The sequence below is a fragment of the Haliotis rufescens genome, unplaced genomic scaffold, assembly GCF_023055435.1.
Source record: "Haliotis rufescens isolate VD_foot unplaced genomic scaffold, xgHalRufe1.0.p SCAF_9, whole genome shotgun sequence".
Classification (NCBI taxonomy): domain Eukaryota; kingdom Metazoa; phylum Mollusca; class Gastropoda; order Lepetellida; family Haliotidae; genus Haliotis; species Haliotis rufescens.
The window spans coordinates 3230350-3245938 of NW_025964383.1; the positions used below are offsets into that span (position 1 = coordinate 3230350).

A 15589-nucleotide genomic window follows, 5' to 3' on the forward strand; every position below is an offset into this window, starting at 1 on the left:
TGTTATTTTCACGGGTCTGTTCAATAAACTCCCAGCGCTACTGTCAATGTATCTTCTACTTGATCCTTGATACATCATTTTGGTATTCACAATATATAGTATTTCAACGTACAAAGGAGCACTGATCTAAAGCAATTCCGCGGGAGTAGTTGTTGCCTGTGCATTACTGTATTTTCCCAGTGAGTACCCGGATGATATAGCAGAAATCTAGACTTGTTCGCGACCTGTGCTCGCCATTCGTAAGCGCATTTTTATTGATAGTAGGACGTATGGTCACATTGATCAACAAAAATGAATTACAGTTTTGGAAATGTAGGTATATTTGTGGGGAGCATCGGTAATGGTGATGAAGTTTTGATAAGTCACTTGCTTGGTAATTGTGCGATCTTCGTGTACATTATTTTGACTTGCAACACAAAGTAAATATTTCATCTGAACATTGCTTATTTTACCGTGTGTATATGTTTACACTCAAAATGTAAACAGATTTCACTAAGGAAATTTATTAAATGCCTAAATATTCAGTTATTTTACAAATTAACTGAAAAATATGTCCATCTTTATTAATATGATAACGAATTCCAAATATTTGTATATGTTTAATATCATCACCAAGTACAGTTCTGTATTGTTTGGCTTCTTTTCTTAGCATAATTAATATATTGTGATGTGTTTAAGCTCTTCTGATCGTCTTTATCATTTTTAGTCAGTCGGTTAAATAAATGGACAGATTATTCAGTCAATTTGTAAAATGATTGAAATATTTAGATATTTAATAAATTGCCTGAGTGAATCATATTTTACACATTGACTGTAACATATACACGCTTACAAAAGAAAATACTTGTGAAAACAACGTCTAACAACTTCCCAACCAAACGGAAAGGAACAAGAATGATTCTATTCAAAGGTGCAGCGAATGAATGAAAACAAAATGCAAATATCATTATTACAACCTACCAAAGTTATAATGCATCCGGGAATATCAACATAAAGGAACAATATCCATTGCGTATGCAGCTGTACAAAAATACTTATTCGATGTCAAATGTATGTGAGAATCAAATACTTTAATAATAATTATTTGGAAACAATAGTTGGAATATATATGAAATATATTAAAATATTTAAATATATCGTTTTTAAACGTTATTTAAATGTATCGGATATTATAACCAGTGTTCGTTTCTTAACTGATCACTTAGTTTGTTTCAGTTCTTTCACATAGGTGCCAAGTCAGCTGAGAAAGCCCACGTGACAACTATATTTATAATGTCCACAGTTCTTCAAAACATCCATTGAGTTCGATAACAATGAAACAACCAGTCAGTGTATTATTGGTTACCCTTTGAACAAAGTATGTTGTTTTTACATCTGTACTTCACGCCATGATATGAGTGTGTTCCCTAGGTTTATTAAACCTACCTTCACATGTAAACACTTACTTTTGACATATCCACTGTGCAAGATAACAGTAATTAATCAATCAACGTATTTCCTGTTGATCCTTTGATGTCTGGGAATGATCCGTTGATTTACAAAAAAAAGTAAAGCAACTGATCATACATCACTTGCTGGCAGCCACGTGCATATTACATAACTCACATTCCACCTCACTTCAAACCTGGATTTAGATTGAATAATTACCCCAGGTACAAGAAAGACCAAATTGGAACCTTCATCGGGTAATCTGAGTGGTGCTACAACTAAGTATACATGTTATAAATTCATTAACTGAGCAGCAAGTGAATTACGACAAATACACAAGTGTAGGGTTATACCAGAAAATGTGGATGACAACAAGGGAGTAGTAATTGTATCATCCACGCAATCCGAAATCCGCAAATGCTTTCACTCAGGGATACTTTTTTTATTATTAAACTGTAACCATCAGGAGTATTTCCAAATAACGACATCCGATGAGCTTTCGCCGTTATTTATCTGTTTGTTTAGGCTGAAGAAATTAATTACAATGCGCCCTTTGTCGAAATCTTCATAGATCACGGGTAACCAATCAGTTTTCAAAAATGCGTAAGTTTATTTAGCTGTCCTTGCAGACTGGTAGCCCAGTCTCTTGTCACGCTTGTCACATTCCCAGGGAAGACAGCCAGTGTCCACTCTGTGATTCTATCGCTGTGGGAGATGAATTGCATTATTTATGCCGATGTGAAGCTTTTCACCAACGGCGATATGAACTCTTAAATAAGCAATATCTTAAGTTTCCAAACATTTAAGAAAATTATGACCACTAACAGTGTAAGAGATCTAAGAGGCCTATCTAAATTCCTTAACAATGTGTACAATATAATTGGTATCCTATTTTTATTATTTTTGTTAAATTGTACATAATAAAAATTGTAGATAATTGTATGTCATGTTTTTCTAAGAATAAATGAGTTTGAGTTTGAGTCCGACACCCGAGAAGAAGCCAGAGATTTGTGCCCCTTTTTGAATAGTTTACAATCATGTGTTTTAGGGTTAGCTGTGATGGCTTAAACGTATTTTTATTTCAAAAGAAATCTGGATCGGTAAACAAGCAAAACTTGCTTATGTAAATACTTCTCCAGGTAACAACTTAACAACAGCTGGATATACATAAGAGAGTGCTGAACATAAACATACAAAATGCACAAATGAAATACACAAAGCCAATACACTGAAGCAAGTGGTGTCTGTGAAATAAGGGATTGCAGTTTTCCTTTACTACATGCATAAACTTAAGCTACTCAAACCTTTTGCTTTTGACAATGATGTTCTGTGAACTGATTTAAGAAGAGTCATGTTTGTAGAACTGCTTAACTACTGCAATGTAATATCATTTTTAGACCATACCCATGTGTGTAGAAATACACAGTGTTTCTGATATTATCGTATTTTTGGACAGGTATAGAAAAAGTGAATTGCATCTTCAAGGTGATATCCACAAGTGCAGTCTGGTATGTCTGATACATGTCGTCTAAACTTATCAACGTTTAAGTCACTGCAGCCGAGCCTAAGGCAACAGAGGACAATTTGGCATGATCTATGAAAATATTTGAAGTCAAAATTATTAATAATTGCGAACGATTAATTAAGGATTTGATTTCTTTTAATGAGCGAGCATTAGTTACTTTATCGGATAGAGGGTTCCGCAGGTTGATCATATCCAGAAGAAATGATTAAGCATAGGTCTGTGTTCTGCATTTGATTGTTTGTATGTTGAATCTATTTCTAAGGTTATATTTGTTGTTATCAGAGAATTGAATATACACTTTTCAAATTTTTTGGCTAAGAAACTTGTGAGTGCTACAGGTCTATAATTTGAGCATTCATGTTCATCGCTGACACTGACACCGCATCAGCCCGGCAGTGGACTTGACACAGTTATTTGCGCACCGATTATATAACTCCTACAGTCAGGGTGGGGTGGTTGTTCAAAGCGAAACGGACGACCCCGTCTGTTATCTAATAAATGCTGTGCAGCGTCTTTGATCTTGCCTCCAACCATACACCTAATAGTAGTAAACGACGATCAGGATGGCCTGGAAATAAACACAATTCTGTCTTGTTGACAAGGAACCAAATCACCTGTCAAGCATTTTTGTTATGTATGTGTGCCCAGTGTATCCACAATTAACTAGAATGCTTCATATCCACAAATATATATAGAAAATAGATATTTGCTCACAGCAAATATTCATTTGCTTAATTGCATCAGTGTGGTTTATCAAAACATGTACAATGCTTTCTTACGCTTGGTGAGCCAGACTGAAATTGAACATTAGGATAACATCAGCAGGGATAAAAGAGGTCATACCAAAGAACTTTATTTACTAGTCGAAAAGTCAGACATTCCAATCAACCACTACAAGGCCCACCCGGATCTCCAGGCTGACCAGGTCAACACCCCAAAGGAACAGCTCTACGCCAAACAAGGAGTCCCTTTCGGCATGGTGCACAAGAAGGGGGGACAGGACATAGAGTACGACATCACAAACTACACAGACTTGTACCACTTATTCCAGAGTAGTGGCGTACCGACCTCAAACCACTTCGTCGCCAATACCGCCGCCCTCCTTGCCAAGAGTCTCTACCAGAATCCCAACCCCCAGGAAGGGAAGCTGACCAAGAGACTACTACAAGGATACCGCCGCTAGACTTCTAGCCACACGCTCACCAGGCGATACCGTGCCTTCCCACGCTTGACCCCCCACCCTCACCCCCACACCCCCACACCCAAACTTTTCCATATTATTGAATATTCTTTTATCACCCACTCCCACCCAGCCAAACCCCACCCCCCTTAACTTTATTAGAATAGGCTGTAAACTTATATTTTGGGGGGGGTTGCACTTCTTTATTTAATCATTACGCTTTTTTACCCCAATAGTATAAGTGCTTCCCCGTGTGCGAGATACGCTTAAGTCGGAAAGCGCACAATAAATCTCCGAGGTACCTACCTACCAGAACTTTATTTGCTGTTCTGGTCATACATAAATATATGTAAGTTACGTACATGGGGAGGCTAGATTATTTACAGCTTACAGCAATATAGTGCAAATATTATGTTCAATAAAAGAAAACGTTGATAGATCTATAACACACTTTTTGTACTATTAAACAAACTGTGAACTTTTAAGACATTTTCGCTTATTGTAATAACATCTAGCTAACAAATCATGTCTATCTCTGAAATCCACAAGCATAGTTGCTGTCAAACCTAAAAAACATATTCAGGGAGGTCAGTTTTGACTTGCCAAGCACCATAAGGTGAGTTTATTTTTAAACTGTCAAAAGCGATTGTCCCTTCAATACTAGTATATGGCTGGAAGCTGTCTCTCGGACTGTAATGAGTTATGATGTATTTTATGATATTACTGGGGAATGTTCAAATTAGTTACTGTCATTTAATCCAACGTTCTAACTGTCAACTGTCTCAACAGGACCATAGGTTTGGTTATTTATCTCCTCCCTGTCTCTATGTCTTAAGTTGTTAATCGGTAACTGCGATCCAAATGTATCAACTTATTCATCTATTGTTGCAAACTTGACTGATTTAAAAATATCTAATTGATCATGAACTACTCAGTCAGTCAAGCACCTGTATCAGAAATGTAAAACCAGCCATGTATTCCCCAAATCTGGTAATTATTTCTTCGCCATATCACTGAAAAATGCTGATGTAACGTGACATATAAATTTACTCACAGACAATATATTTTTCGTGAGAGTGAAGCACAATTTTATAAAGTTTTATTAACAATTTCATAAACTATAATAATATTAATATTAAAATTTATCATCACTTGCCAAGTTTATGAAAATGTCACCAGTTGGGAGATGTCACAGATAAACAAGGATTCGAACTAAGTTTGACACTGAGGTTTATCCCCACTTTGCCAGCAAACTGCAGCAGATTAACAGTGAGTGAGCATCGTTACTATGTTTATACAAGAAAAGATGTCATGCCAAAAACGCTCACAGTAGTTAGTGAGTAAACTCACGACCTGTCATGACCTGGTTGAGTGACTTCCTCCAATCAACGTGAAAGGATTACCCACAGAGAAAGAAAGGATTAAAGTCACCCACAAATCTTATCCTAACCCCTCTCATCCAAAACTTAATAAACCAAAATATCAGCCCCCAAAACCAAGCTCTAGCTCGTAAACACCCCTTATTTACTCCAATATCCCAAAGAATAACAAACTACCTAAATGAACACCAAATTAAAAATCTTAAACAAAACTGCAAACAATCAAAATTCTTCACCCCTAAACTTAAAATACCCAAAATAGACACAACACTAGCTAGCCAAATAAATAAACAAACCGACCCAAACATAGCTAAAACCACCACACTAGCATACATACACGAAAATTGGCCAAATTGGTGTCAGATCTTCAGATCCGACCTCCAAACACACAGGTTTCGGAGTCCATACCACACAACCAACTAAAACCACACAATCCTTTCGACTCCCAAACAACCTATCAATATTCACGGCAGAACTAATGAGCATGGCCTCAGCCCTCCATAATCAACAATCCAAAAAACACGAAAAAATCCTAATACTTACCGACTCCCTAAGTGGGCTGCAAGCCCTCCAAAACAAAAATACCAAAAACGGACCTAAATTAATAAATCAAATACTTAAAAGCTCCAACGACCTAACTAAGGCAGGCAAACAAATAACCTTCTTGTGGATACCCGCCCACGTAGGAATATACGGTAATGAAAACGCCGATAAGGCAGCTAAACTATCCCTCAAAATCCCAGAAATAAGCTTAAACTTACCCATCTCAAAATCAGAAATTAAAAGCGTAAACAAGCAAAAAATCACCCAAAAAATGGCATAATCTATATCTAAACTCAAATAGCCTAATCAAAAAAGTACTCAGCAAACCACTAACCAGACCAAAAATTCTCCATCCATCAAAAAATTTGACAGAGTAATCACTAAACTCCAAACAGGACACACCAACCTAAATAACCACCTAAACAAATTTAAAAAACACACTACAGGTAACTGCCCACACTGCAAACAACTAGAAAACCCCAGAACACGCACTCATCCACTGCACTCACTACCTAACACATCGAACCGCATTACAAACCACCCTCAATCTAAACAAGGCTCTCACTCTAGAAGCAATACGAAACCCACAAAATATACTAGAAAACTTCAAGGCCTTAGGCGTATTCTTAATCAAAACGTAACTAATAAAACGCATCTAAAAACACTATAATCTACCAAATCAAAATCACATAAACAAACAAACATCCACCATACCCAGCTCCCTTAGTTCTCCTCCCCAACCCCATCGGCATCTATTCCAAATTTCAAAATTCCCAAATTCTATATAAGCAACCCCTAAAGCCCCCTCTTGGGTTGCACACACCACTTTCGCCCCTTTCGGAAACACATTAAATGGCCCGGCCGGGCCTGTGTGCGAAATACGCATCAGTCGGAAAGCGCACGTTAAATCTCCAAAGTAAGTAAGTAAGTAAGTTATCCTAACGTAGTACTCCAACTTCTAAATGCCTCTCAAAGAAGGATTAAAATCCTAAAGATATCCTATCTACGTGGTATAGGTACTCACAACCTCTAATCATAAACAGTTACATTTGGTATCCCCAGCAATACTCACTATGGTCATTGGGCAAATGTAAAAATCACAAACCCTAACAAGATTCTGTCTACATGGTCACACCCGGTGATTGTGAAGATCTCAAATTCTATCAACAGTCAGACAGCATGGCTGTTCATATTCATTTCCAACATCCTCTTATAATTAGTATAAAAGTGTCCCACACAAAACTTTCTTTTATTTATTCTTTCAAAATACAAAACAGAAAGTGGGGTGTGGGGAAATGGGACATATTCCTACGTGAAATAATGAGACATTAGTAGTGGTGACGGCTATATCATAATTGTACTGTCTAAAGCATAAATTTGGCGAACGAAAAACGTTATATTTGCAATCAAGTGGAATGACTCATGTGGGCAAAATGAATATGTTCGCAATCCACAAACAATCATTTTATTAATGGTGAACATTTACCAACCCGCGACAATCGTGTCAACACGGGGGTTCCCCTAGCTATAAACTCGCATCTTAATTCAACTACTGTTCTACTGTCGGCTAGCCACAATGGCTAGACTGGACCCTAGTGGAATGGTTCATGCCATAAAAGTCTAGCAACCGAACACTAATTAAGACGGGCCAACCTTGTATTTATGGTCTGGTGAACACAGCTCAATGGCCGCTCATTAACTTAAATTTCACATCTCACTGTTTTGTTTTATCTCACTATTCATTTGATAAATTTGTCAACTTCAACTGGAACCCGGTCCCGTGTTACACACGTGTGCAACGAGTGCTCAACCCGTGTCCAACGGGTGCTCAACCCGTGTGCAACCTGTTGAGCACCCGTGTCACATGCGTGTTATAAGCGTTCTCAAACCGTGTTAGGGGAATGGACTTCTATGCAGTAGTGTACCCAGTGTTCGAAATACCTGCCTGCCCGACCGTCCGAGACGGGTTGATTTCAACTCGGGCTGCCAGATTTTCAAATCCCCCTGCCCGACGGTCGGGTTTTATTTCATATGTAAAAATATTCTAAATATTTCCGGATGATAAGCATTATTTACATGATGTATTCTAGGATATTAAATACAAATCTAACCTAAAAAGTGTTTGCTATTTCTTTTCTTGCATTACGTCATGTTTAATTAAATCGATTTAAAGTTTTAATTAAATTATCCTGAGAAACATGATTATAGTGGGCAGGCAGGTTTTGGTCAGGGCTGGCAAGTATTTCAGCTAGCCAGTCCTGTAGTCTGGCTGAAATATTTTGGAGTTTCATACCCTGGTGTACCTTTTCGATAATTTGGGAAGGATAAAAACGGAAGGTGTCGGCAGGCTACAGTAATGATCGTGACCTTATTGATAACTCAGGGGCAGCTAATCTTAGTTCATACTCTAACTGAGAGTGGTTTCCCTTTGTATTCACCCGGCGAGGCTTTGCTCAATGTTATAGTTTTCATAAAGCGCAGAGTTCCGCTGTTATATTTTCTAGATCGCATTTGTGTCAATGCTTTTGTCTTTATTTTCGCAATTTATAAAATAATAACAATCTACATATGTAAAAAAAATTAATAAAGGTTTCGCATCAGTTTTTACATCTAAAATCGTGTGGGACGAGCCATTTAAACAATTGAATTCTAACTATACAGTTTAGTATTTATTGACTTAACAAGGATATATATGTGATCAAATATTCGTATGGTATATTTAATATTTTTCTCGTAAAAGTAATTCTACTTTGTTTCGTTTTAAATACAATACCTAGGTTATCTATACTATTGAAAGACAAATATTTGATAACAAGTGATTAAAAACTGAATGTTGAACAATTGCATTCTTGATGATGATTAACGGCATATAGATGTAAACATATAGATGTAAACATCCATTAAACATATAGAGGTTATCACGCGAGTGTGTTTGGGGATGGTAAATATCCTGCATTAGGAATAAACATTGTATTTAGCGAGCCTTGGCGAGCTAAATACATAGTGTTTATTCCTAATACAGGATATTTACCATCCCCAAACACACAAGCGTGATAACCTCTTTATCATATAATGTCATTCTTTAATTCTGTGCTTAAAAATCGCTTTCCCTCTCTCACAAACATAACCGAAACATTTCGAGTTTTCCTGCAATGCGCGCATTAATATTTATTACGTCAGAGGGTAAGTGATGTGTCAGTCGGACAGTGACAGTAGCCAATATAGTTCCAACTGAAATCTATTTCTTATACAGTGGCGAAGCAACATAAACGCAAAACAACAATTGTTTTTAATTGCCTTTTGCGGCAATCCATCGGTCTGTTCGCTAGAGTAACTGCCCTTTGTCAAAGGGAAGCTACTCTAACCCTAGTCTCTGAGACGTCACGGCCACGGTCAGACCTTGTTGACAGTCGGTCTGTCCTGTCATAACGTTAAGAAGTGTAGTCAGATGTACACACAGCGACAAAACGCAACAAGGTAACAATTCACATATATTTCGGCCAAATCCAACTTTTTTAATTTGTGGTGAAGGTTTCAAGCCGCAGAGGTCTACAAGCACAGATATGGCTACTGATCCCGCTTGGCTAGCCTAGGCCTCGTGCCCTCGCAAATTTGTTTCGAAATTTATATCTCCAAAGTTGCCCAAACTTATAAAATGCCTTATCTACGTCACAGCTGGACACTGATTTTCAGTATATTAGACTGTTCTTTTGATAATGATAGCAATTATCCCTGTAGTTTATCCAGATTGCCGATGGTTAATTCTGACTCGATCCCCGAATGACGAGGGCGACGCCATGTTTGTTTATAAACAGTGAAAGTAGTCCCTACTTGACCTTTGATATTTGTATCTCTATCCGCATATGACCCCAACGGATATCGTTTTTATCCGTTGGCTTTATCCTGCCGAGAAACCTACCCGTTATATGATAAAACAATTTATTGAAATTTTTACAGCAAAAGTTTTAAGCACAGATTTTCATATCGAAAAATCAAATAAAGAATTGGTTCCCATGCTCGTTTGGGTTTGAAATGTCGTCAAAAAGTAGAACAGTTTGAACATCGTCCAAAATTCACTTTCCAATATATGTTTGCAGAAAACGTTTATTGAATGAAGTTTACTGATCAATATATAATAGACTGTTTCAACACAATAATCTTTGAATTTTGCATTCAATAAACCGATTTTTAAATAATAATTGATTTTGGTCTTTTTAATATTTAAGTGTACATCTATCTGTTTTATGTTAAAAATATATAGATACTTGAGACCATTCAGACAATAAAATCGTTGTAAAGTATAGGCCAATGGACAAATACTAGTAAATGATCCTCAGCAACGCTGTCAGACAAGCCAAACTTCATCTAACGACGTTCTGGAATAGATTTGACACATTTACAATGTATTTCGCTCCTCAGCCAAATTTAAATGCAATCAGACAAATCAGTTTATTAGCTCTACTTAATTTAAATGGATAGAAAAGGACTACACTATATGTATGTTCAAGTTAACTTGTGGCGTGTTCCATGTGACAACATAACTTGACAATTCCTAAATTATCTCTCTTTGCGAACGACAATTAGTGTCACTTTTAAATTTTGAAAAGAATTATAGGTCTAGATAGACCCAGTATACATCATGTAACATCAGACTTGAACACGCATCTTAAATGCTGAACGCCTGCTGTTCGATCAAAGGTCTCATCTGGTCATTGTCATTTAGAATAACGTCCCTTACTTTAGTCCTTGACTTTGTACGCAACGTGTCCACATAAAGTTATGCGCGCTCGCGAGAGGACCATTTGAAGGGAAAGTAGTGAAGTATCTTTTTGAACCTTATTTCAATTCTTATATCTGTAAGTGTGGTAACACTACACTTATTGATTATAACATTTATTGGGTTTGAAAAATGCCTTTGCATGGCTCACAAATGCTATTTGTGTTCGGGTAGTCATCTCTTATCAAATGTCTACATGTAGGACATATATATTGTACGGAATGTCACTCAAACAGTTGCGTGTCAAACAGTGTGACCTGACAATGTGATCATGAATTCCATGTCACTTCTCCATATGTTGTCATTGCAAGCGATGGGGAAATCCCCGTGACGTCACTGGGAAACACCCCGCTTTTTCAATCTCCAACACAAATGAGTTCTCTGTCCGAGTTACGATAGGTATCGTAGCTCTGTGCAATCTGCGACAGGTGTACAATAGTTTCGAAAATCTATCTTATCTTAAACTTAAGATATCTTATCTTTGAACTTAAGTTGTTAAGATTTATCTTAGCTATGATTGTTTCGAAAATCTAGGCCCTGACTTTTACTTTAACTATTTGCCCAGTGAGGATGTGATACCTATCTGAAAACACTGACTACTTGCCAGACCTCAACGCCACTCCGGATTAAAGAACAGGGCATGTGCTACATTAAAGACATTGGACAGTGACTTCATTCTGGTCATTTTTTTCGGAGCCTGTAACATTTTGCTGCTACCACATATTTCATCCATTGAATTGCCCCTTGTTACTGTAAATCTAATCGTTTGAGTATCAATATAATTTGTTAATTTTTCGTCTAGCTTGTGTGCAGTGCCGTAGCCAACCAGGAGGGGGGGGGGATTTTTTATAGTAAACAGTTTTATTTGAATCATGAAAATACAAGTTGGGGACAAGTGATATTTGTACAAATATTTGTGTACATACAAATTTCTGGCTTAACCTTTGCGTTTCGACTTGGGAATCACCTCGTAAGAAATGTTAGTGTACAGGACATAATTCTGCATTCTGTATACCCATGTTTTGTGATATCTTAAATTACTTTATGGCCAAAGTTCACTGTTGCCTTGCATATGCTGAATGAATAAATACTTCCTGTACTGATGTTAGTATATGATACCAATTGTAACTGATTATTCATTACTACCAAGGTATTTTATTACGACAGAATAAAGTTCTGTCTCCGACTATGTTCATTTCACCATGTTCTTCACATCTGTCACACCAGTGGCACTGCAATACACGACTCTGGCCTTCGGCAACATCCTGGAATAGACACAGGACAATTTCATAACCAGTACTTCAATCGTGCACAAGGAGTATTTTGTAATGTCAATCAATATCTTTATCAGCCAGTGCCCAGGTACATATGTTTGCTATGTTTACATACATACCCAGAACCTTTCTCCAGACTTTTGGTAAGATGCTAGTGATGTATATACACATAGTTGTGGTCTGACATGTCCTTTAATCTCACCTTTGTATAGACGTAACTGCAACAGCTATCTTTGTACTAGCTTGCTCCTTATTCTGAAAACATTCGATAAAGATAACTGATCTAGCTGTCTCTTACATTTGACTAAAGTTCATTGTGGGCATTCATCTGTGGAGCTGGTATACACACAGGGTTGATAATACAGTTCTGTGAAGTGACCATCCATATCCCTGATGCTCTATGTTTTTCACGAACATGATAAAATGGACAGAGTGAAGTTATGCATTAAAGCATTATGTTTGTAAAGAGCAATCATCTGAGAACAAACAAAACAAAACAATTTTGAGCCAGAATGAAATTTTAATTGAGATATGGTTGCCCAAACACCGGTACTGTTTTTTCCAAAACACAACACCCTCTATAAGTATAGCACTGCTAATCTGGAACAAAGATAAATTATTTAACATAATGAATAAAAATGTGTATTAACGTCCATTAATGACATTCGTGTGTCAAAAAGTTTAATAATGGGTGGGGCCTATGCATGCCTGGATGACAACCTCGACCCTTCTCCTCGTCCCTCCAGTCAGACGTCGGATCATCTCAAGGGGAAATAGCGCCCATTCATGATCCAAAGTTGCTGCAAATTCATCCAGATTGTGTGGAGAGGGCCAATTGCCTACATTCTACGCACAAGAATGTCCCAAATGTGCTCTATGGTGTTAAAATCAGGACTCATTGCAGGCCAAGGTAGAGTTGCAATGGCGTTTGCCAAACATGCAGTCACAAATCTTGAACGGTGGGGTCTAGTGTTATCGTCCATGAACAGGGCTCTTGATGCCAGAGGATGGTTGGCAAAATGGGGAACACCAACTGGTTCCAGAACTTCCCGGATGTAACGTTTACCATTGAGATTGTCCTGTATAGTCACAAGGTCAAGCTTGCAATCATGGGATATGCACCCCCATATCATCACAGAGCCACCACCGAAACAGTTGGTTTAATGTTCTTTGGGGTGTATGCTGTACCTTGGTGCCTCCACACTCTTGTTCGGCCATCATTCACATGCAGCTGAAACCTGCTTTCATCTGACCAATGGATACGTCTCCATGTTCTGAGGTTCCACCCTTGGTGTGCCAAACACCGTTGTAATTGCAGTCTCTGATGACATTATACCAGTAACGGGTGTTTGACGACTCTTCGGGGCCTCATTCCAGCAGCCCTTAAACGATTCCCCAATGTTTGGCCAGACAGACGTCTATGGGGTAACCAATTACGCCTCAGGTATGTGCTTGTCGCAAATGGATTTCTTCGCACAAATCGCAGTAATATCCTGCTATCTCCTGATGTCACAGGAGGGCATCCTGTAGGTGGCAGGTCCTTTTCTGAATTGGTTTGGGCGTATTTTCGGACTAGTCGGCTGATTACTGAGTAATGGTAACCCAGTTGACGTCCAATCACCTTGAAAGACATCCCTGCGGCATGCATACCAATGATTCTCCATCTTAGTGCATCACATAATCTCCTTCTTGCCATTTTCAGACTTGACGATGACACAAATCTGTTTACAGTGTTCCAGTATTTGCTGCGTGAACATACTGTCTTTTGCTGAATGCTAGAGAGGCATGGTGCACGTGCAAAACACAGGAAATTGAGACGTCACCATCATGCATGAACGGTCACATTATTCGGACAAAACAACATTAATATCATAATTAGCCATCAACATTAAGCATTATGGTAGTGTATTATCATACATAATATTAGGGGGTGCTTAACTTTTTTTGATGTGTATTTATTTTTTAACAAAAACAGAGCAAATATAGATATGCTTTTTCAAGTACTTTTATTTCATATAGTCCCGTTACTAGTATGTTCTCAAACTAGAATTAGGAGATGAACTGTGTTATCCGGTAGAAGCTAGGTTACTTACCTGTAGATTTAACTCCTCTAAATTGAATTTGAAACTGAACGGGCAGTTAACAGTTTGACATAACAGTTGGTTTTTGAAAAAATACCAATTTTCAAGCTGTGTAGTTGATAGAAACTCATGTAAGTCCACATGTTCAATTTGGACAGTTTCTTTGAGTTCTTTCAAAACGCCATATATTTACTCCATGTTTTTCATACTAAAATTCTACATATATGAAGACTGGGAGACTCCCAAATGTGTGAAAAGGTTTTACAAATATAAACCATGAAAAAACAAATTTCGCCAGTTTTTACAATCATGTTTTAATGGACGAAGTGAGAAGTGAGCATATATATACTCAACAACAAAAGTTCCTGTCACACCAATTTTTTAGTGTTTTTTTTCAAACAAGTAAAGTTTGGTTTTCAATATTGTAGTACATGTATGGAATCAAGTCACAAAAACGCAACTGCTACAGAAAAGCATGCATTCCATGCAAAAGTTGACTTTTATGCAAGCCCCGCTACCGCAACGAGATCATCGGCCCTATTGTTCTACTGTTTTTGCGTCGTCATGGCCCAGGCATTACCTTTCAACATGACAACGCCCGGCCTCATATTGCTCGACTTGTTCAGGATTCTCTTCAACAAAACAACGTGAATCGAGCACATGTGGGATGAGATGGATCGGCGCCTTCGCCATCAACCATGTGTTCCACAGACACTCCAGGAACTTCGAAACATGCTCCAGCAGATAGGGACAGATATCCCACAGGACTTTGTGCAACGCCTGGTCCATTCCATGAGATGAAGATGTGTTGCTTGCATCGCAACCAGAGGTGGACACACACGCTATTGATTTGTAAATTGACATTTTGGCATTTTCATGTTTTTTTATGAAATCATGCATTTTCTGAAGTCAGTATGGCAAATTAAACCATTTGAACACTTACAGGAGTCTTTTATCTGTTGCAAACTGAAATTGTTTCAGATTTGGTAAAAAACATAACTTTGCATTAAATCTTATTCAATTTCACAGGAACTTTTGTTGTTCAGTATATTATACAGGATTGATTTTTCCGGAAAAAATAAAATTAGGATATTTTCATGATTTGTATCTATGACTTATAGAACATTCTTGTACAATATTCAATTGAAAAATTATCTTTTTGAAATTTGGTATGATCAGTCAATATCTTTGAAACTGAACCAATCTAAAATCCTTTTCAGTTAGTACAAACCATGTAATAACATTGACACATAAACCAGAGTCATAGTTTAATGTTTTTACCACATTGCGAAGCACTGTTTTCATTTATCATTTATAATAGTTTGTATAATCTACTGCACACTTGTGAGATGCTTTTCAATCTATGAATTTGGTGTTAGGCCATGCATTGGTGTTAAAGCAA

At 37.5% G+C, this 15589-nt stretch overlaps 1 protein-coding gene across 2 annotated transcripts in view; it reads right to left on the minus strand.

Annotated features, from left to right (window-relative positions):
• Positions 1–15589, minus strand: part of LOC124123232 (protein FORGETTER 1-like) — a 490282-nt gene that overhangs the window by 288630 nt on the left and 186063 nt on the right. For both annotated transcript variants that reach the window (XM_048391344.1, XM_048391343.1), the window contains 2 exons: positions 12309–12361; positions 12034–12097 (listed from right to left, as the gene is read on the minus strand). In XM_048391344.1, coding sequence (XP_048247301.1) covers positions 12034–12097; positions 12309–12361 — 117 coding nt within the window. The remainder of the gene's footprint in view (positions 1–12033; positions 12098–12308; positions 12362–15589) is intronic.